General features: G+C 39.1%; 1 protein-coding gene across 5 annotated transcripts in view; it reads right to left on the bottom strand.

Moving 5' to 3' along the window:
- LOC105033501 (homeobox protein HOX1A) overlaps positions 1-17,926 on the bottom strand; it is a 37,561-nt gene extending 19,635 nt beyond the window's left edge. Inside the window, exons 1-2 of one of the 5 annotated variants that reach the window (XM_010908332.4) lie at positions 17,546-17,925; positions 7,090-7,214 (exon numbers count right to left, since the gene is read on the bottom strand). Coding sequence is in view for 2 of the 5 variants with exons in the window: in XM_073251855.1 (XP_073107956.1) it covers positions 7,090-7,214; positions 17,047-17,114 (193 nt within the window). In the remaining 3 variants the exon portion in view is untranslated. Of the gene's footprint in view, positions 1-7,089; positions 7,215-17,046; positions 17,463-17,545 lie in introns of those variants that run through there. The other 4 variants (XM_010908334.4, XM_073251855.1, XM_073251854.1 and 1 more) reach the window with 4 other exon arrangements.
- Between the last annotated feature and the right edge of the window lie 3,869 nt (positions 17,927-21,795).

The following is a 21,795-nucleotide window of genomic DNA, read 5'->3' as shown; positions in this document are numbered from 1 at the left end:
CCATTAACCCACTTTGAACGGTTGAAAACTCGAAGAAGGGCATGTCGATGCAACCAATTCTAGCGAGGTAGAAATCCCACTACAGCACATACGACACAGGAAAGACGGTAGTTGGAAGAGAAGCTAAGACGGATCACTCTCTTCCAAGGCCACACACTATATTGGCAGACTACTCCAAGGATATAGCTCTCGCAACACTCGCAAATCCTAAGAATAAATCGAGAGAGAGAGAGAGAGAATAGAAAGAAAACAAGGGGAGAATAGTTCCCGCAATTGAATTTTCACTACTCAAGCATCTTCAATATTGATTACAAAAGAAGCCCCAACAGAGCATTTATTAATACAAAAGGACTCTTTTCTTCAACTTTCCAACGTGGGGTTCCAAGGCCTATTCTAACTCGAAGAATCCTATGTTCCTAACTGCTAATTTTCAACTCCCAAGAATTAACTAGCATTAAACTTTCCTAACTAAGATAGAAAAATAAGTAATCATCAAAAACTAATCGTGTCCCAAGACTCATGCACATGGGACCTGCTACTCATGTGGTCAGGACCCACAATCCATGCGGCTGGAACTCACAACTCATGTAGCCGTCACGTGTGCTAAGCACTCCAACATCATATTCCTCAAGTTGGAGAAGAGTTGCCACCAAGTCTAGGTCTTCTTGGTCTTCCTAGACTCCATAGTAGTAAGGCAATAAGCCAGCTATGTTGAATGTTGCAGATACTACATAGGCCCTAGGAAGTTCAATTTCATAGGCATTGTCACTGATGCGTTTCAGAACTCTGAAAGGGCCATCAAATATTTTGTTGCATCATTTACCAATGACAGGTTGCACAATCGAGGTGACTCCTCAAAGTCTGATGAGAAAATGAAACCCGGATCCAATGCAATTGAAGGATTGATAAAACCAGTGCCTGGGTCGAAACAGAGTGGAGTGATATAGGAAATAAAGCTTAGGGCCCTACAACATGATAGGTTGTTCCCAGTCAACGTGCTTCTAGGCAATGGTGAACATGGCAGTGGCAATCATGGACACAATAGCATGTTGATCGTCATCATTTTCTGCATGTTTTATTCCCAGAAACCTCCAACCTTTGGCATTGTTAGCATTCTTTAGAACTTCAACCTCTAGACTGAGAATAGGTTCATTTAAAAGCCCCTTGCAAGCCCTTCCTTAGAGTATTGGGATGCCCAACATAAGGGTTCATAACAGAAAAGACAAACCCCTCTTGATGTACTGGATTGTTGCTCGGATACCAGGACTTGTTCATAGAGGGACTTGTCATATGCATCTACCCAATTATCTGCAGAACTTTTTCCAAAAAGACCTTCACTGACCTGATGTCCAAATTCCTCTGCCCAGTCTTGGACATGCAATTTGGAGAACTCATTTACCCATTGATCAACTTCATGAAGTTGATGTTCCTCAGCAAACTCATTTACCCACTTATCCATTCCTTATGAAAGCTCTTCATGTACAAACTGATCAGCCCAATAGTTAGGACCAATATTATATTGCACTTGGTATTCATCAGCCCAATCAGCAGAGATATATCCAGTAGCTGGCTTGATTTGGTTCTGACCAACTATAAGCTCACTATGGCTTATCCTTGAAACAAACTGGAGAAACTTTGAATTTTGGAATTTTAGGTCAGTAGTTTGCGCTAAAGGATTTGCAAGCATACCGCTATGCTCCATGGCTGCTAGACTAGACATGTTGCCACCTTTATCTGATCAATTGATTCCATTCATGATTATTCCCACTCAAATCCAGAAGCCCAACCATTAGCACCTTGTAGTTGTTCAAAAGAATGAGCCCAAACCTCAGGGTCAACATTCTCCCTCTGTTGATTAAAATTCAATAAGCCATCTATTTGATTAGGGTTTGCCGAATCGCCACAAATCGGACAATTCAGAGCGCGCCAAACCATACCGACAGCTAACCAGTGCGGTTCCGATGTCCGATTTGGAACATCCACGAAGATGGAGCGAGGAAGAAGGAAAAGGAGGAAGAGAGAGAGAGAGAGGAGGAGAGGGAAGGAAAAGGCCAGCGGTGGCCTGACGAGGCCTCCGAGGCTCCCGATCCTCTGCAAGATGTAAGAGAGAGAGATAGAGAGATAGAGGAAGGAAAGGAGAGGAGAGAGCAGAAGGCGACAGAAAGGCCACCGAGTGGCCGCTGTCACTGTCGGACGGACCAAGATAGCCCTGCGGCCGCTGCAAGTTTGAAACAAGGATTCGCCCTGTTTCATCGTGTTTTTTTAGAAACATGACATACAATGAAGTAGGCGAACTCCTGTTTCGAACCCGCGGTGGCCACAAGGCTATTTTGGGCCATCCGACGGTCCTCCGATGGCCTCCCCACCGCCTTCCGCTCCCTCCTCTCCTCTCCCTTCCCCTCTCTCTCTTCTCGCATTTTCTCTCGCGAATGACCATGGAGCCCGAGAGGCCTTGGCAGCTCCCCAATGGCCTTAACGGCCCTTCGATGGCCACCGCTGGTGTCTTCACCGGCATCTCTTTCCTTCCCTCCCTCTCCCTCCCTCCCCCCTCTTTCTTTTCCTCCCCGATTCATCCCTCGTTTCCGTATCAATTCGGGCCTGGTATAGTTCGATATAGGGACATACCGACTCATATCACCGACCAGCCGGCATGGGATCTGATTCCGAGTCGATGGCGTTTGTATTTGATTCTTTTGGATAGTGTGCCAACAAACTCCCATTTGAAGGAGATGATAACATACCAGTACTCGAACTCAAATATTGTGAGCTGACATGGCCACCATCTGAAACTACAACTGGATTTCCACTAAAGGCCAGCCACCTAGAATTAGCAGCAAGTAGTCCACAGCCTAAATGCCTCCAAAACCAGAAATCCCAGAAACTATAGGATAAGTAAGAATTGTAAATCCTCCCTCCAAGGACAGCATCAAACAATGTATCCAGGAGGCCTACAAAACAGCCACAACTCGAGGACTGCACCTTACTGAGTAATCAGCTGTCCTGAACTTCAAGACATGCACATAATCATGCGTCCTTAATAAATAAAACTGGGCAAATGTTGGTGATGGATATTTGTTTCTCGGCTCCTGGCAACCACGAGCACTTCCATTTCAAAAAGAGCAAAACCCATCAGGATTGTTTCCACTTCCAGAAAATGATCCATCTCCAGCAACAACTAGCAAAGAACACAAATCTGCACATTTTTCTTCAGACCCCTTTTTTGTAATTGACTTCATTCGCATTTGTAGAAATGAGATAGGACCATCATGTCTGGATACTAGCTGTCTTGCATCATCTGCCTGCTCAAGATTCCAAACCTGAAAATCAGACTTATAAGCCAGCAAAAGAACCTTCCTCAGGACATCACCCTTGCATTCTAATTTGTTGAATCCAGCCCAATGTACCTTACCTTGCCAATGCAAAGTATATTTAGTGTGAAAATATATTATGGTGTGAATAGTCTTCCTCATTAGCTATCAGGGTCGCATTCAAAATACAGCAGGCCATTAAGGCTTCACCTTGATCGCTATGCACTAATTCTTCTTCACCTAGGTCTTCCTCATCCCACTTGACTGGTTGATTTTTCTCTCCTACAAACGATGCTTCTCCCACTAGAAAGAGATTAGCATTCAATTTGGGCAATCGGTTGTAATATTCCCACAACTCTGGCACTTGAAGCAATTGCAAGGGTTGGAGGCATCAGTGTTGAAATGGTTGGGGTTGCTATGGATGTCCTTGTCCTTCCTTTGAAACAGTTGGAAGGCACTGGCTTTTGGGGATGGCGCCGTCTTTAATATAGAACTCCCATTGGATGCTCCATCACTGTACCTCTAAAAGCATGAATATTTGTTCTTAATTGTTGCTTCTCAACTTTTGTTACGGATCGTATCACGTCATTCAGCATCCAATAGGTTGAAGTTGCACGACTTGCTCATGTTTAGGCTTCAATTCTCCAAGATATCACACTATAATTTGCTCTTCGAGCTCCCTTATGTCACACATTATGAGGAGTTGCTCGAATTACATTGTGTACTCTTCGTCATATCTCATTGCCTAAGATTGGGGAGCTTAAAAAAATTATTCTAACAATAATCTTCAAATAGGAACTTACGTTTGAGTCCGCAACGCATCTTTGTCCCATGTTCGGAATTTACCGCGTCCTTCGTGCTCACATTGTCACTTCAAATTTTCCCACCAAATTGATGCATACCTTTTGAGCTTGATGACAACTAGCTTCACACATCAATCATCAGGGACTTCATTAAGCTCGAAAACTCATTCAACGATATAGAGCCAATCAACAAACTCATTAGGTTGCAGGCATACTTCAAAGTTGGGGATGTCTATTTTAGTACCGATCACAATGATTGCAATATGGTCTTCATTCATGTTGGTGTCGGGAATCTTCTTCGCTCAATAAAGATGGTTTTCTATTCTAGAATGGAACAAAATTTTCCACTCTTCGTTAGAACACTCGCTTTCATCATCAAAAGGCTCTCTATCGGAGTAGTAATTGGATCGCTGGCAATATTGGCATCCACATTGCTCTTGCCGTTGATGAAACCACTGATTTTCTTATCGAAGTTGTTCAAGCTGATGACTCAATTCATCTAATTTGATATCTCATGGATCTTGCTTACATTTAACACACTCTTCGACATTGTAGTAGCATGGCAGCATCTTGAAACCGTGTTATGATACCGATACTGGAGAGGTGTTGAACTTCGGCTGAAAACTCAAAGTTAAAAGAGTATGTCAGCACGATCGATCATAGTGGGGTAGAGACACCACTATGGCACATATGACAAAAGGAAGACGGTAGTTGGAAGAGGAGTAGGGGTGAATCACTCTCTTCCAAAGACAACAACACTATCTTGGTAAGCCACTCCTAGGGTACAGCTCCCATGATGCTCACTTGCAAACCCCAGGAATCCACCAAAAGAAAGGAGAAAGAATAGAGAGAAAACAAAGGAAGAATAATTCCCACAATAGAATTTCCACTACGCAAAGATCTTTAGTATTAATTGCAAGAAGAGCCCCAGTAGTAGGGGTATTTATAAGTAGTACAAAGTGATTCATTTCTTCAACTTTCGAATATGGGATTCCAAGCCCTATTCTAACTTGAAAAATCTTTACTAACTTTCAACTCCTTATAATTAACTAATTAACTAACATCAAACTCTCCTACTAGATAGAAAAATAACTAATCATCAAAAACTAGTCATATCTCAAGACTCACACGCACTACCCATGTTGTCGGGACCCGCATCCTATCCGTCCGGGACTCACGACCATGTAGCCGATACGGGTGCTAATTGCACCAGTTTCACACTTTCTCAGCTGTATACAATTGTACACTCAATTCAAGAGCAAACCAAGGTTGCTTCACGGCAAATTGACCTCAATCCACACCAAAGTCCCTCAGATCTTATACTAAGGAGGCCTTGGTATGGCAAATATTGAGTGATTCACCCCAAACAACTTGGTTTTCAAACATTGTTTCATACTTGGTTTCTTACAAGGTTCCAAGTGACACGTGTGAGCGACGGCAATCTGGTATTGGCATGATAATTGCCATGCCAACCAAGCACTATTAAATATGCCATGCCAACCTGGCACTATTAAAAATGCCATGTCATGCTGTGGGATTAGCAATGGCATGTTACATGATATGCCATGCAAGTGCTTGACGTGCATTGGCATGCCACATGACGGTCCAAACCTATCACAATATGTTTCCAAGAGACAAACTAGCATGGCTGGCACTTTTAAGTCTTGATTTTTTGTGCACGTTGCATTCAGATTTCATACAAACGGGGATGCACAGGAAAAATTAATCTAGACTAAACTATAATTCGTGCCATATAAAAGATAATAAAAGATATTATTCCTAACGGTCTTTTAAACAATTTGTGAAAAATGACAATTTGCAATATCATTTTAACATGTACGTTCTTAACCAATATCTGAAAAGAACAAAACTTCATTTTAAAAATTATTATGGTGGGTCGAACTCATTGATAGAGCAGTCAACTGTATACCAATTTCTTAAAACTGCCATTAATAAATCTTGATAAATATCCAAGCGTCTGATATGTATCCAAATGGGATACATATCCTACACAGATTTTAGATGTTGGACATAAGTATCTAGATAACACAGTTTATTCTGCCAAATAACAATCTGGTACCGGCAGAAGAGGCTTACTCCCCACTTACAATATCTCAGGGGCTATCCCTCCACTTATTCACAAGTCAATTCCAGCCTTGGGCCTGGAAAGGCTTGTTCCACAAAATTGGACAGAAAGTTATTTCGCTCAATTACCATATTATACCTCCAATTACTCTTTTGCCCCTATGCACTAAATACAAGAAAATGTGAGAGCAATGTTGTCCTCGTAATAAAATCTGAATTATTATGAAATCCAATGCATATTAAATGCCCCTTATTTCCTGCACTTCTTCCTCAAACCAAATGCTGATAAACCTTCTCCCACAGAATAAGGGCATCCCTTAACATTCCCTTACTCCCTTAAGGTTTATTTTGCAACCAAATGCTACCCTCATGTACTGTGCAACAGATTGTTCCCTAAGGCCTGCTATGCACTAAGATGTTCAACATAAAAAAATAAGGAAATGAATTGTCATGCATGAAGGCACTACCCTTGTGCCGATTGCAGATTAGCACAGTATAGCATCATGTTCCATTGTAACATGATCATGTGCCAATCAACACCATATGGAACAAGAATACATGCATGACAAGGCAATGTGCCCCATGTCCTGACTGTATCTTACAAGCATGATACATACTCTATGGCATAGACCAGCAAGACTTAAACCCACGCTGGAAAAAATGCAAGTTATATCTTCCTTTAACTATGGTCGAATATCTAAAGAAAACAAGTCATACGAGTACAGGCCTATTTACATGTTTCCAGGAAAAGTAGTTTTGCTTGTGAGCCATAAACACAAATAAGAAAACAATTAAATGCATAGGCATAACATGATACAATTTCTCAAAAAAAAAAAAAAAAGGAACAAAATAGGTGCTGAAAGAGAAAAATATAGAACAGCAAACATACTGACCTGCAAATTTTCTGTGCAAATGCACAAATATGTTCTCAATCCCAGCATATAGGTGCGAAAATGGTGCAGATGAGCTGAAGTATATTATTGCAGGTGCATGTCGTGGACAAGAGCAGGAAAAGGACCTATTTCCTCAAGATATAAAATTACTTCATTAGATTATTGCCCTTGCACAATAAGCAAAGGGAAAAAGGTCGTTGACATCAAGGAGGGACGGCGAGGAGGAGAGAGAGAGGGATCTTATATAACAACCAGTGCACAGCTTCCACTAACCCACATAGTTACAGTATTCTTTGGATCATAGAAAATCTCTTCAATTATCCATCGTTTACCTTGACCGAAAGACTCCAAATTACTCAACAAAACAAATTGTACAAGAACTCCTCCATTATTCTGGACTTACTCATGAATTTTACAATTTGTTCATGAATGATTCATGATTATATGTGTGTGTGTGTGTGTGAACTGCAAATTAATGATGCCATATTTTGTTGTAGGTGTGGTTTTCACTATTACCTATTGTTCTTACTATTAATAACCTTACTTTCTTGTTGCTTCTACTTTTTTATTTGCAGTTATTACAATCGAATTTAGGGGTATTTTTTACTAACATTTTCCACAAATTCCAAATCTCTAGCAAAATTGTTCTCGACATGAATTGTTGTCCATGCTAATTGACATTGACTAGCACATATAACATGAGTGCCTTACAAGCACGTGACTCAACGACATGCCAATGCTTGGCATGTGCTGGTGCCAGTCCATGCAAGGAGCAGAAGCATGGCCTCTTCAGCACACTCCATGAAAGCAGACAGCATGATACTAGCACATGGGACTTCAACCATTTGTTCTTAAGCATTATATACATGGTTTGCTGTACTGACCTGTACCATCCAAAATGGGATGTACCATACCATACCAGTTCCAACATTGGTACACTATCTCATACCATACCAAACTGCATACCAACATTGTAATAGGATGGTACCAATACGGAGTTCAGTACCGAGACAGCGAACCTTGATTGTATCTATCACTACACATACCCAACTATATTATATACTTACTACTTAGTAAATAGTGCAGTCAATAAAAAGATCTGGTATAACAATCAAATTCAAGAAGACTACAATCAGTAGAGTAATGAAAAATACACAATGTAATAATTACTAAGAAGTTATTTATCTTTTCTATCTTGCGCCATTTGTTAACCTATAATATTCAAAATTCAAGGATTATTTCATGATTGTCAAAATATTTTAAATTTTTAATATCAATATCAACCAATTTCAAATTTAAAGCATTCACAAACATTCTAATTTTAAGAAAATGTTCTCTCCTAATTGTTTAAAGATACTAACCAAGGTACCCATTACCATATTACCAAAGTATTTACTTGACTGCATTTTAGGATAATGCTAGCTCAAATGGTCCTTCTATCTCCAACACCAAGATCTCGCCTTTTCCTGATGAAAGGTAATCATGGTAGAAACAGCCCAAGCATATTGCAAGCTAAATAGGAGAATTTGATTGTCCACATGAACTAACATTGGTAAACAATCATTGTTTTGCAATTATTTTGTTATGCGTTCTATTCTATAATCTTTATTCTCATAACGTTGTAATCTGGAAAGCCTGGTTAAAGTTCAATATCATGAGTCCGATAGTAACCTTAATAGGTAAAGGACATGTAGCAGCTAGAAGATGACAACACCAAAAATAGTTCATGAAAATTATGAAGCAAGGATTCATGGCCTGATGCATCATGGCACATCCAAAACCAGTTCCATACCATTCTGACCAGAGAAACAGTTCCCGAAACACCCCCAAGACATAAACTAGGATGTCTCGACTGTCATGGTTTGTAATGGCTAGACTGGGCCAATATGGTTGTTTCCCGACAACTTGGGATAGCATAGCATCCTGAATCATTTATTTTTTTCCTCTTCATCCTTGCTTTAATGTCACTTCGATCCATCTCACTCTTTTACCAAACCAACCCAAGATCAGATTGGATGGGTACTGGTACTTGTAAAGTCTAGATTTAACCAACAGATGGCTTATTAAATAAACTTCCCAACAACTCAAGAAACATATGAATCAAATGTTGGATAGAGGAAATATGATTGCCTTACTGAATGATTTTGGCCACAACTGATGGTATTGCCACTCCAACCATACATGTGATGTTTTCAGTCAAATTTTGCTTGTGTCTTAAAGAGTCTTGCGAGCACATATTCTCACCCATGCAAATATGATAACCTGTTGCACAGATTACTAGGCACGTTGTTGCAACAATTAGGTACTCAAACACATTATAATCCCACTACAAGATGGAGTTCTTTATATATAAATTTTGTTTGAGTTGTAGCCCACACTATCTATCAACCTTCTATTATTGCCACATGCTTGATTCTTCACCATTAACCCTGATTAATTAATTAATCTATTGATTGATTAATTAATTAATCTATTGATTGATTAATTAGAGAATCAATAAATCTTGTTTGCCCCACCACAATCCAAAAGCTATGGAAATTTCAAATCTATGATTTAAGAGAGAAAGGATAGGCCATCAGCCTCCATTGCTAGATTGACTGTCTCATGGCATGGACCTAGTCTAATGGAGCCTCCCCTCACAACTATGATTCTCCATGAACTCAACCGAGACAAATTTGTTTCCCCCAAGATGAGGATAGCAACATCAACTAGAATACACAACCATCTGAGGATGTCCGTGACCAAAAGCCATTCACCATGGAAGTATGAATGGATAAGTCACCTGAAAAGAATAACCCTAAACCTAATCAAAACTGAGAACCACAAGAAAAGAAAATCAATTAAGTTATCATACATCCCTTTCATTGGCAATGATGAGGTCTCCTTGAAGAAAGCTCCTAATTGCTTACCAGCTTTTCTTCCGGAATACATTATAGACTGTGATGATAGGCATGTGCAAGTAAATCTTTCAACAATTCACATCAAAACATGAAAGAGAGGATAATACAAAATTGTTCAAAGATGCATGATCCCAACCTAGCTTCAGCTTCTTATGAGGTGAATCCTTCTAACTGATGGGATTTGATATTCGTAAAGAAGGATTCTTTTTGTAACATCAATAACAAAATCCAACCTTTTCTGCAATGGAAGTAATAGATCGAGCAAGAAGATCCAATTTCAGAGTAAAAACTGCCAGAATTTATTGGAAGGATAAACAAGAGGCATTTGATCATCCACAGTAGTTGACAATGACATGCCATCATTACTCCATTCTACTAATATTTTTATCTGGTGTTTTTACTCTAGACAAGCTCTAAGTTTGCAAAATCCATTCCAAGTTTAAGTTTGATTAAGAGATTAGTAGTAGTCCTCGCAAGTTAAGGACAAGCAACAGTCAAAAGATTGCATCACCAAAAAAAGTACATAACGAATACAAAGTTAAGAATGAAGCCGTTACATAGCTTAAATTAACTTTCCAGTACCTCAAGAATCATTTGAATCAAATATCAGATGAAGAAGGCAAAGAATTCCTGGAGCTTTTCAAGAGGTGGAACTAATGACTAAAAATTTCAATGACTGCAAGGTGACCCACATTCATTAGAAAGAATGCTCTGCCAGAGATTGGTTAGCAAACAACCCTCAACAAAGATGTTAGACTGGTTTCAAATCCAGGATTTCCTACTGAACTCTGATACATTGCAAGGAGGGATTTGTTTTCTTGGTTTGTTTATGAGAGACTAACACAGGTTTTTAGCTTAGTTGCCCAAAAAAGGTATGATATTTTACTGAACAACTGTCAGAACTATCAAAAATTACATCTTTACCATTTCATACATATTGACAACATAATGGCTCAATTTAGATTTTTGTTTTTAAGTCTTCTGCATTTGCTTTAGACTTTCAAGGCCTCTAAGTAATACAGACCATTTAGGCTGCCATAAAGCTTACCTCCTCTTGAATGAATAAATCAATATTTGCATGGTTAGTGCTCTCTGTAGTGTTGTTTTGGATGTTTTGGGCCTTTTGGCTCCATTGTTGCTTTGATGCAATTTCAGAGCACACTGGGTGGACACCAAGGTTCATATTCTTCTACCACAACATAAAAGCATCAAAAACAAAGACCAATCCAACACCAATATGATCATCAGAAGACTGAGAGGACACTAGTGAGCATCTAGTCTGATCAATTGGTCTTGAAACTCAAAATGATTATCTTATCCACTGTTTTCCTTTTCTACCCACAAACCCCACTAAAACTTTAGAAAATATTTAATGGTTTAATGTCCATCACATCCATATAGTTCACTTTATTTTTTTAAATCATTTTGACCAGCCCTAAATATTTTACAATTTTGCTTTCCAGAATTCTTTCTTCCACCCAGGATTTATTATTTTTAATAGATCACAACTTCTGGTAACAAAACCTAAGCTGCAGAATTGTTCTTACAAGCTTGCGCCTCTGCATTTGGACAACAGATAGATCTCAAGATGCCTAGGCAACCATATATACTGTGTCCATTAAAAGTTACACAATTACATATATATGCATTCATATATCTGTAATTACATGTGTATTATTTGTCCATAATCACAACTTTAACTATACATGTACTTATGTTTATACATACAATGTAACCACATAGATACATCTACATAATATTCAAACATGTACATGGAACATTAAAAGAATCAGAATGTATCTGAAAAAAATATAGATATCCCAAGTTTATCTGCCAAACAACTGACTACAAAAGGGATTACAATCTATAATTCAAGAACCAACTTCCAACTTCCAAAATGATGGACAATTGAACAAGCTCGGTATCCTCTACAACTTGATATAAGACAAAAAATTATATACAATATTACTAACATAAAGAGTTAAAATACCAGAATCGTACCTGTACCATCAAGGTTAGAAGTACCACAGTGAGGTGGTATATTAGTCAAGTATAAAAATTAGCATATATCAGGTTATGCCCCTATATAGAGCAGCACGGCACGGTACTACAGCATGTACCTATGTAGACCTAGGTACAGGGCAATATGTATGTTGGTATGGTCTATTCCCCAAAGCATGCATACCAAAAACTTATTGGTACAGTACCGAAAGGCATCATAAGTACCATACTTATTGCACGTGACATGGTGCCAGCACAGGAAAAAAAATGATGTGATGTACCATGTGTCGGCATAGATTGGAACCAATCAACATACCAACAGCAGTACCTTGCTAGAATGGTACAATACGACTAGTACAGATTGATAGCACTAGCAATTAAATCCTAAGCCAATATTATGTTCACTTCTGAGTTCAGTAGAAATTTCACAAATTATGATATATCACAAGGGTGTTTTTAATTGTTTATGTCCATGTAAATGCTTACAGAATGTTATAATGTTATTTGAACAAAGAAAACAAAAATTAAGAACACAAAATGAAATAACTGAATATTGAAAAAAATGGTTGTGATTTCATATGAAGCCAATTTCTTTGGCAATCATAACCGTCTAAGTCCACATGCACACTAAGTATGGTAGCAACAATAGTCTAGGTCCATGATCCACTAATTAATGTAGCCAAAGGTATTTGATAACTATGCTAGTTCATCTTTGATAAACTACTGCATGACATCCTAACATGCAACCAAGCCATGCGGGATTACCAGATCATAGCCTGTAGAACACTAGCTCAAATTCAACAAAAAGTGGAAAATGAAGCAGTATGACCAGAAAACCCTTGCTTACCCAAAATGGCATGTATATTTTGAGTCAAATGAAACAAATGCGTGAAAAAGAAAGTTGAAGCTAAGAGGTCAGTATGGGTTCTTATCAAACCCTCCCCTTGATCAAAACAGAGATGCACTGGCTTTTCTTAAGCTTCTCACATCAATATTCACGTCAAGTTCTTCCAACATTGCATTAGATCGAAGGATTTGTGATAAGTCCAATGCTTATCAGACCATTTGATGGTACGATGCAGCATCAGCCCTCAAATGGGTCCAATACTTTGAGATCAGTGCTCTTGATAAATGGAGCAAAAACCTCATGGTCAGCCCCAATATCAAAATAAACTAAATGTAAAAGAAATCCAAATATCCAAGTCCACCATTCATCTCGCACCATTCATCTCGCATAAAAGAGGTCCTTCTCCTCCCTCTTCCCACCTTTTCATTCCATATTCTTCTCTCCTCCTGACAACTCTCTCTCTAATGGTTTCTCTTCTCTCCTTGTTCTCTCTTCTCCTCCCTCTCTACCTTCTCCTTGGAGTTGATACATGTCCTCCTACTGGAGAAGATGTAGCTGACACTCCAACATTCCACCTTGTTGGAGAACGTCCAACTCTCCTTGTGGAATGCCTCCAACACACCCCTACCTTTGACACATCTTCTAGTGGCCTTCATCCCTCCCTCTTCCAACCACAGCTCATCACCGATCCCTCCATCCACCCACCCCCTCCCCAACCTCAATAGGTCCATCACCCCAAAGATCAGTGACGTCTCCTCCCTCTGACCCCTTTACACTGATGTCAACTCTCTAGCAACTTCCTCGCAAGCTTGGCAACTACCCCTCCCTCAGCAATATCAACCTTGCTAGCAACTCATTCAATAGCATGGCCTTTCATGGAAGATAAAGAGAAAACATGAACAAAAGAGTTTCTTTTTCAATTTAGTTTATTTGGATATGGAGCCTGACTCATGGATTTTGGCCACGTTTATCATGACTATCAACCTCAAGGTGCTCCATCCCCATCGAACGACCAGTGCTGCAAGGACCTATATCAAACACCATATAAAGAACCTTGGAACAGCATCAAAGGTAGTACAAAGTCACACTGCCGTGACAACAAGGGTGCAATACCTAGAAAAACACTTAAAAAAGCACCTCATACAAAATATTTATTCATTCACCAAAAGAATAGAAGAGGTGTATTTATTGGCTATAAAGCCTCTATGACCTAAGACCCTTGAAGCTCTTAGAGGTCCTAAAAAATTACAAAATTAAAAACAGGCCAATAATCAATCATAAGCATCATGTATACTCTAGAATGGTAATATCAACAGATTTGACAGTTGTTAAATAAGTCAAAATATTTCCATGTCTGACATCTGATCTGCAAGACACTTAACTCCTGCAAAACTCATTCAATCAGCTATTTAGATAAATTTTGTCTTGACTTTATATGCATCATAAACTATTTTCGGTTATACTATTTTTTTGAATGTTGCTTGTCCTTGACCTAATGAAACTTACCATTCAACTCCTAATAAAACTGGAGCTTCAACCAGAGTTTATAAATTAAAATTCTATAACAAAAGTTCTATATAAAGAGCTAATCAAAAAATAATGTCCAAGAAACTATGCAGCCGATTCCAGTCATTGTGTATGACCAATGCGTCCACTTTGGTTTTATGATGCACTAGAGTTGTCTATCTTCCCAAGTTGGACTCATTACCATAATCAAAAACAATATCAGATGCTATCGGTAAAATATACACAGGATTTCTCCACCTATACCATAGAAACTTAGTAAGCAAAATAATTCATAGGAAAAATAAGCATTATATGATAATGCATAGTTATAAGCCCACTAAAACAATGCACACGACCCGGCATAATTTCTAATGTCTTCCCTAAATCCAAGAATCCAATCACATCTTGATTACCATGACTGATTAGAATAATCATGGTCTCATAGTCGCCCAAGTCCTCTCTTGTTTTCAACCGATGCTTTGCACTATGCATAAACAAGAGGGACCAATGTGGTGTCAATGATAAACAATCGGACCTTGTTATGTCATGATTGGCAAAAGTCAAGATAACTTTGACTTGTCTTTCATAGCACAATCATGTGTCCATGACAGGGGAAAACATTGTTTACTTGAATATCCATGATATCAATAAAGGTTAATCCTAAATCCACTTTGAACAAATTCATCCTTAAAAGGGAAGAATGTGGTCTCAATGATACACAATCGGACCTTGGTATGTCATGGTTAGCAAAAGTCAAGAGAACTTTGACTTGTTTTTTCATAGCACAATCACGTGTCCATGACAGGGGAAAACATTGTTCACTTGAATATCCATGATATCAATAAAGGTTAACCCAAAATCCACTTTGAACAAATTCATCCTTGAGGCTTTAAATCTCATGGAAGAGTATTTCTTAAAACATAAATTGCTAAAAAATATCTTGAAGTATGAAAAAACCTAAAAGGTATGAAAAGCATTTAAGTATTCTATTTCTTTGAATTCTCATTCATCACATCATCCATAGCTTATAACTCTTCATTCACTACTCACCTAAAAAAGATATTTGTATATGCTTAAAGCCATTAGCATCGTCTCATACCTTACAACTCTGCTCAAAACAAAAATAATGTCTTGTTAGTCCACTTCCGCACCCAACTCCTGCAGTTCCTTTTGCAACAAATAACTTCGTATGGATCACATTCATGATACTGCATGTAATTTTTCGTATTTCTTGTTTCATTCTAGCAGCTAAGTATATTCTATACTACTGGAAGAAAATAGAAGACAGCTTAAGCCCATCTTAGCAATACAATCCTCAACTATATTTAAGCAAAATCCAATAAACTCTGCCACATTCATGTTGCATAGAAGATTGGAAATGAACCTAGTAAGATACCTTCATGATTTATTGCTTGACAGGTGATCAGCAACTTATTCGTTAAAATATAGTGTGATACCTCTTCACCGTAAATCTTGAAATGTTGGATGTTATAGAAGGCCAAAGCACAAATCATGAACCTCATATAAAAAAAGAAAGATAAGGTGATCCTACGGTAAACCTAAAGTGACTAGATTAAGCGATGAGTACAATAGACAAAGCATAGAAATATCAAATTTTCTCAGTAGTTGACAACAATACATAAAATGTGCAAGAAAGATTTAAGGAGGCTATGGTAAGGATAGGAGCTCAAACTTGTGAATCGGGGTCGAGAAGGAGGGCAAACCCAAAAAAAAAAAGGTTATGGAAAAGAATTTGAATGGACGAACAATGACATCATATGTAGTTCTAATAGGACAAGTAGAAAAGGAGGATTCATAAAATTGATCTTGATTTGTAAAGATAAGGCTTAAATTCTATAGTTATGGTTTCTCTTAATGGTCAATCATTTTAAATTATAATTTGTTCTTAACCCAGCAAGTCATTTTACAGGTGGTTATGCCTCATTTTAAAGGAATACTATGTCCATGCATGCCAAAATAATGGCACTATTTACTTTTAATACAAAATATGTGTGTGAACTCTAATTTGTAACTTTTGTTATCTATATGATACTTCACAAAATGCAACCAAGACCTACAAAATGTTTCATCAAGTTGAATTTGTGACCCATGAGCAAGCTCAACCCAAACATCAAGAGATAATCTCAATTTGGAGCCTTGAACTTTAGATAAGCAAAGACATGTCAAAACTGTTTAGTTTTAATTGAAATATCAAAAGCATTCTTAACTTAGAGGACAATAGGCCAAAAAACTTTGAAACTGTAAATCTTGAAGTAAGGATGTCTTCTATTTTCCAAAAGGATAAACCCACACACATTCTTCTTCCCTACACATCCATCGACTTATATGTTCAATATTTGTAGCCTGAAGTTCTCTTTTGTTTGACTCTACCTAAATATTCTTTTAGACTTCCTTATACCAGTCTATAATGAGAGCTAAGATCAAGGATCCTGTGTCAGATGGTATGGATAGTAGCATTGTCATATAGAATAGAATGACTGATGATTTCAAGGACATCGTTCCTCTAAAAAAGACTAAAGACTATATCCACTGAAGACTGAACCATAAGGCATCTACAACACGCACCCTAATAAAACGAACAAAGAAGGAAACAAATCCTCACTAGACTCCTCGAGAAACTACCTTCCATATTCTTGCAAAATAAAATCTTCAAGAAAAAGAAATGGACAATTTCTTACATACATTCTTAAACTTTTTTGAAATAAGCTTCTCTTTTCTGAAGTGACTAATCCATTCATATGATACAGCATCCAGTTTGGTCCTCGCACTCCTTGATCTTGCACATATACCAATTCACATTGTCCCCCTCAATCACACCAATGTATCCCGCCTCCTCCTACCGTTCCCCAACTTATCCTCCCACAATCTAGATCTGACTTCTAGGGTTTTCGACATATGAATCCCATTCACAAAAGACGCGGCTCCCCCAACCCATGCCTTCATCCGTCCAATCTCCATCCATTCCTAGCCACAAACACGACCATACAAACTACCTTCCCCGCTCTTCCTCTCTCTCCTCGTTCTTTCCCTCTAGGGCAGATAAAGAATGCCATGTTTTCTCACTAGAACCAAAACCCCGAGCAACCAAGAAACAAATAGAGCTAAAGAAACAAAATAGAAACAATTTTAAGCTAAAAAGCGTGAAATAAAACGACAAGCCAAGGCGAGTCGGAGCTTTTACCTGGATATTTTCTGCACCGATCACAACCGAGCTCTGCTCGGGTGAGCGGTGAGAGAGAATAAAAATAGAGCGAGAGCGGTGTCCTCTTTTTCCCTCTCTCTTTCCTTCCTTTCTATTTTAATATTATAAAGAATAGATGGATGCCGCGCCGCAAGAAGCTGCTGCGGATTCCCGCCGAGTTGTGGATGGGCGACAGAGGGAGATGAAATAGAGGAATACAGGAAGTGGAGATGGGGGAGAAAAAATAGAAAAAGAAAGAGAAGGATGGAGTGAGTCCGACTCCCAAAGGCTGGAGCCCTCTGGAAGCGTGGAAGGATCGAGGGCTTGGTTTCGCCTTTGTTTTTCTTTTCTTGGTTGCTGGAGCAGCGCACGGATTTGACGGAGCGAGGTGCGGTGCCGGTGGATGCGTTGGGTCACACGCCCCAGTTCTTGGCCCAGACTGACAGGCTCATAAATGACCTACGCAGGACGGACGGACTCGACGGACTGGGTCATTGTCGAGAACCCAATGTGACCCGTCGGGGAATCAGTGGGTTCATTTCAGGAGAGTGTTGAGGACCCGGACCAATTTTGCACCCATTGGAGCATGGATCCAGTGAAACCCAATTCGAGTCCAAATCTGGCTCCTGCACCACTGCACGATCCAATGGTGTTTGGGTTTGGGATTTTTCAGACCCGGCCTAGATCTATTGGATTTGATTAATTGGTTTAAGTGTAATTGTACATGGATTTTAAGGGCATCGTGGATGAGTACTAGCTCATTTTTCTACCTAGCTCATTTTTCCTCGTACCGGAAAAAAGGTATTCAGCTGCCAAGTCTTTAAGAGGAAATAGGATAAAAGAAAATCTTATCGGACTTGGATTCGTGGGAGTTGCCCTCGTGCCCCCCTCTCTAGAGGCATTGCACTTTCCCATCATGAACATGGCAACCGGCGATCTCCTCTTCTAAGGGTGTGCACCGATTCAATTCGTTGAGGGTCAATCTTCAAATCTAATAGGTTTAAATTGGTTTTTCAAAATCAAAACCGAAATCAAACTGAAAATACAAAAAGATCAATTCAAACCCGATCCAAAAAAATCAATCCGATATGTCCGATTCATTGAGTTGTGAATTATTGAACTTCCGTCAGATAAGCAGCTTATAGAATAGGCAAAATAGGCTGCTATACATTTCAAAATCTAACTATATTAAATACATAATTTTTGAGATGGGCTAAATAGGCACCTTATGAATGGATTAAAAGAGCTAAATGGGATCGGACTCCAACCTCTTTTAAGTGAATACGATAGCTCATATTTTATATAATATATATATAGAGAGAGAGAGGGGGGGTTGGATCAGTTTAAATCATGTTCAGATTTGCAAAATTTAAACTAAAATCGGACCAATATTTTTGGTTTTCAAATTTTTAAATTGAAATAGAATTGAATCTAAAAAAGCTCTACCTAAACCAAACATAGCGATTCAGACTGATTGGTGGTTTGACCGATTTGGCTGCACACTCCTATCCTCTACCATGCCACATTTTGAAATTTCGAACTAAAATAATGGAAAGTCATCCAAGGTCCTAAAGTAACACAATGGTCATACTCAATGAACAATATTCTTAAGCTAGATATGATAGGAGGATGATCGTTGTTGTTGTCAATCTCTGAATCACTAACATGGACTGCTTCTATCGATCTACAAAACAACAAACAAAATCAAAGAACTCATCAAAGCTTTATTTGACCGGATCCTTTGATGTTTAAGTCAAAAAAAAAATGTTTTGTATAGAAACAAAGGACAAATAGGAAAGATAATATCTCGTTTAGCTAGAGATTGATTGGTTACTCTTCACAGAGGATGTTTAAGATAAATTTATAGTTGGGATCCCAAATTTCTTAGAATCATTTCATAACAAACTCAAGGACATGTTGTAACAACTTGTCGACATGGTGTAACAATTCAAAGATATGATATAACCACCTGGTACATAATGGAATTGCTAGAGCCTCTTGTGCATTTCAACACAAAGGTTGAGCTGCCTCCACCATGAGAAGAATCCATGTGACTCGGATTGGTTCCGAGCTCATTGATTGTTGAATTAGACCAAGCTAAGCAACTTCAACTCCAAAGATCAACTGGTTCTAGTTTGCTCATCCAAACTTTTAGGTCAGCCAGTTCTCGATTAGAGGGTCATGGAGAATCTCCTAGTATATCTAGATCACTATACATATGATGAGATGGACAAATCTAATTGTGCCATATCACTATGTTCATTAAATATCACATCAATCACTATGAGTGATGTTTAGAAGGATCGCTCACAAGTGCGAAATACGGATCTTCCGTCCAAGATCGCTAACTTAGGTGACGATGTCGATACCGTAATAAAAAGGAAGAGAAATAAAAAAAAATACAATCAAATACATGGATCAGCTCAAGGCTTATTTTTATGGAGCATGCAAGCTTTACTATGAAAGAAATAACAAATACAAAAGGAGATCATACCCTCTCAACTCTTATATATTAATTTGTTTCTCAACAAGAAGCACTAAACCCTTATAATACTCTCAAAATCCCAAAGAGACTCTTTGCCACTCTCTTTGCTCCACGGGCCACTCTCAGGACATTCTCTGTGTTCCACAGCCATCAAGCCCTTAAAAAATCATAAAATTGATTCCTGTTAGGACTTAAAACCTTCCAGACTATTAAGTCGGGCCCGCACACCTTCATAGCCATTGGATCGCGCAAAATAGCTCCAGATCACGTGAAAACTTTTTTGGACCGCATGTGGACCTCGCACTACTCGCCCGTGTGGTAAATCAGAGCCTCTCTGCCACGTCGCATGTCGTGCGCTCATCGGCACATGCGTGAGCCGCATAAAATTGCTTCTGGACCGCGGCAGTCCGCGCCTTATGCATGGACCGCATTTTCTCCCGCAGCTGCACGGTCGACTATTTGTCTGCGCATGCTGGGTCGCGCACGCTGTAGGCCGACGCTGCTAGTAGGCTTGGGCATCCGCAGGCCTGCATGCTTGCATTTATTGGCCTGATCTACCGAACTTCTCTGTCTTGAATTTCTACTGTGGATAAAATTCGAAGCACCAAAATTCAACAATCTCCACCTCGACTTGACATTCGATCTCCATATAACTTTGAGAGCTTCTGGATGATCTCACTCCCATGCTCTGAGGCATATGCCTGACTGCTCATGGATGGACAAATATGAGAGTCGAGTCAGACCACTCGATTCAATCTCTGTTATATGCTGTGATCTGTTTGATTTGAGATATACTCGGGATAGCCTTCTGCGGTAATAAAAATTTTACCTTACGATGTCGCCTATCATCCTTCCAAGTTTTTCATCTCGTGTCCAATCTATCTATACCCAAAGCTCCACCCATTCTGAGCTCTCTGCCAAGAGGTAATGTCCTCTATACCTCTTCCCTTTCATCACAACCTACTGCTGTATAGAACTTTCAGGATTCTATCCTCATCTCTTACATGTAGCTGTTTGAATCCAATCTGATCAATGAAATTAGATTATCTCTGAAATTGAGTATGTATCGGATCTTACTCAATTTCTTCGTTACTCCATCTTGAGTCTATAAGCTGACAGTCCCGATATTCTTGATCGTACAGCTCGATTCATCCGACAGATGAACAATACCCTTACTACTCTCTAGAGAGTCAAACAGCTCCTCTCTGCAACAAATATGATGCAAACATGTAAAATCTAAAATCTAATATGAGAAAAAAGTAGATACCTCATCAAACGTCAAAAAATATCATCACTTTCTTCTATATCTCTATCTTGGACCACCGCCGTAGTAGTCTTCGTCCGATCTCTGAGCTGTAGGCAATCTTTGACTCGATGTCCAACTCATTACACCTATAACATCGGATCTTACTGTAGTCCCTCAACTTGGACTTGAACTGCCCACCTTACGATCCTTGGCCCCTTCTCCTCTACACTACCTCCTCCAGTTACTGTTATAGCCGAGTTGCCACCTGAACTTGAAGCTTGACTCTCCAACCTAAGAATCTCATTCTGAAGAAGTACAGAAGTAACCTCATCCATCTTGATGGTACTCTTTCCTACAAGAAGAGCAGTCATCGAAGATTCAAAAGAAGAGAAAAGCGACGAAAGCAAGGCCAACATCCTAGTCTTCTCCTTAGCCTTCTCACCAATGCTGAGGAGATTGGTGAGGATCTTCTGAAAGTTACTGAGATACTCCTGTATGCTCTATCCTTGGCTCATCCAC

This window comes from Elaeis guineensis, chromosome 2, assembly GCF_000442705.2.
Source record: "Elaeis guineensis isolate ETL-2024a chromosome 2, EG11, whole genome shotgun sequence".
Lineage (NCBI taxonomy): Eukaryota > Viridiplantae > Streptophyta > Magnoliopsida > Arecales > Arecaceae > Elaeis > Elaeis guineensis.
This window is presented reverse-complemented; position numbering and strand designations above follow the sequence as displayed.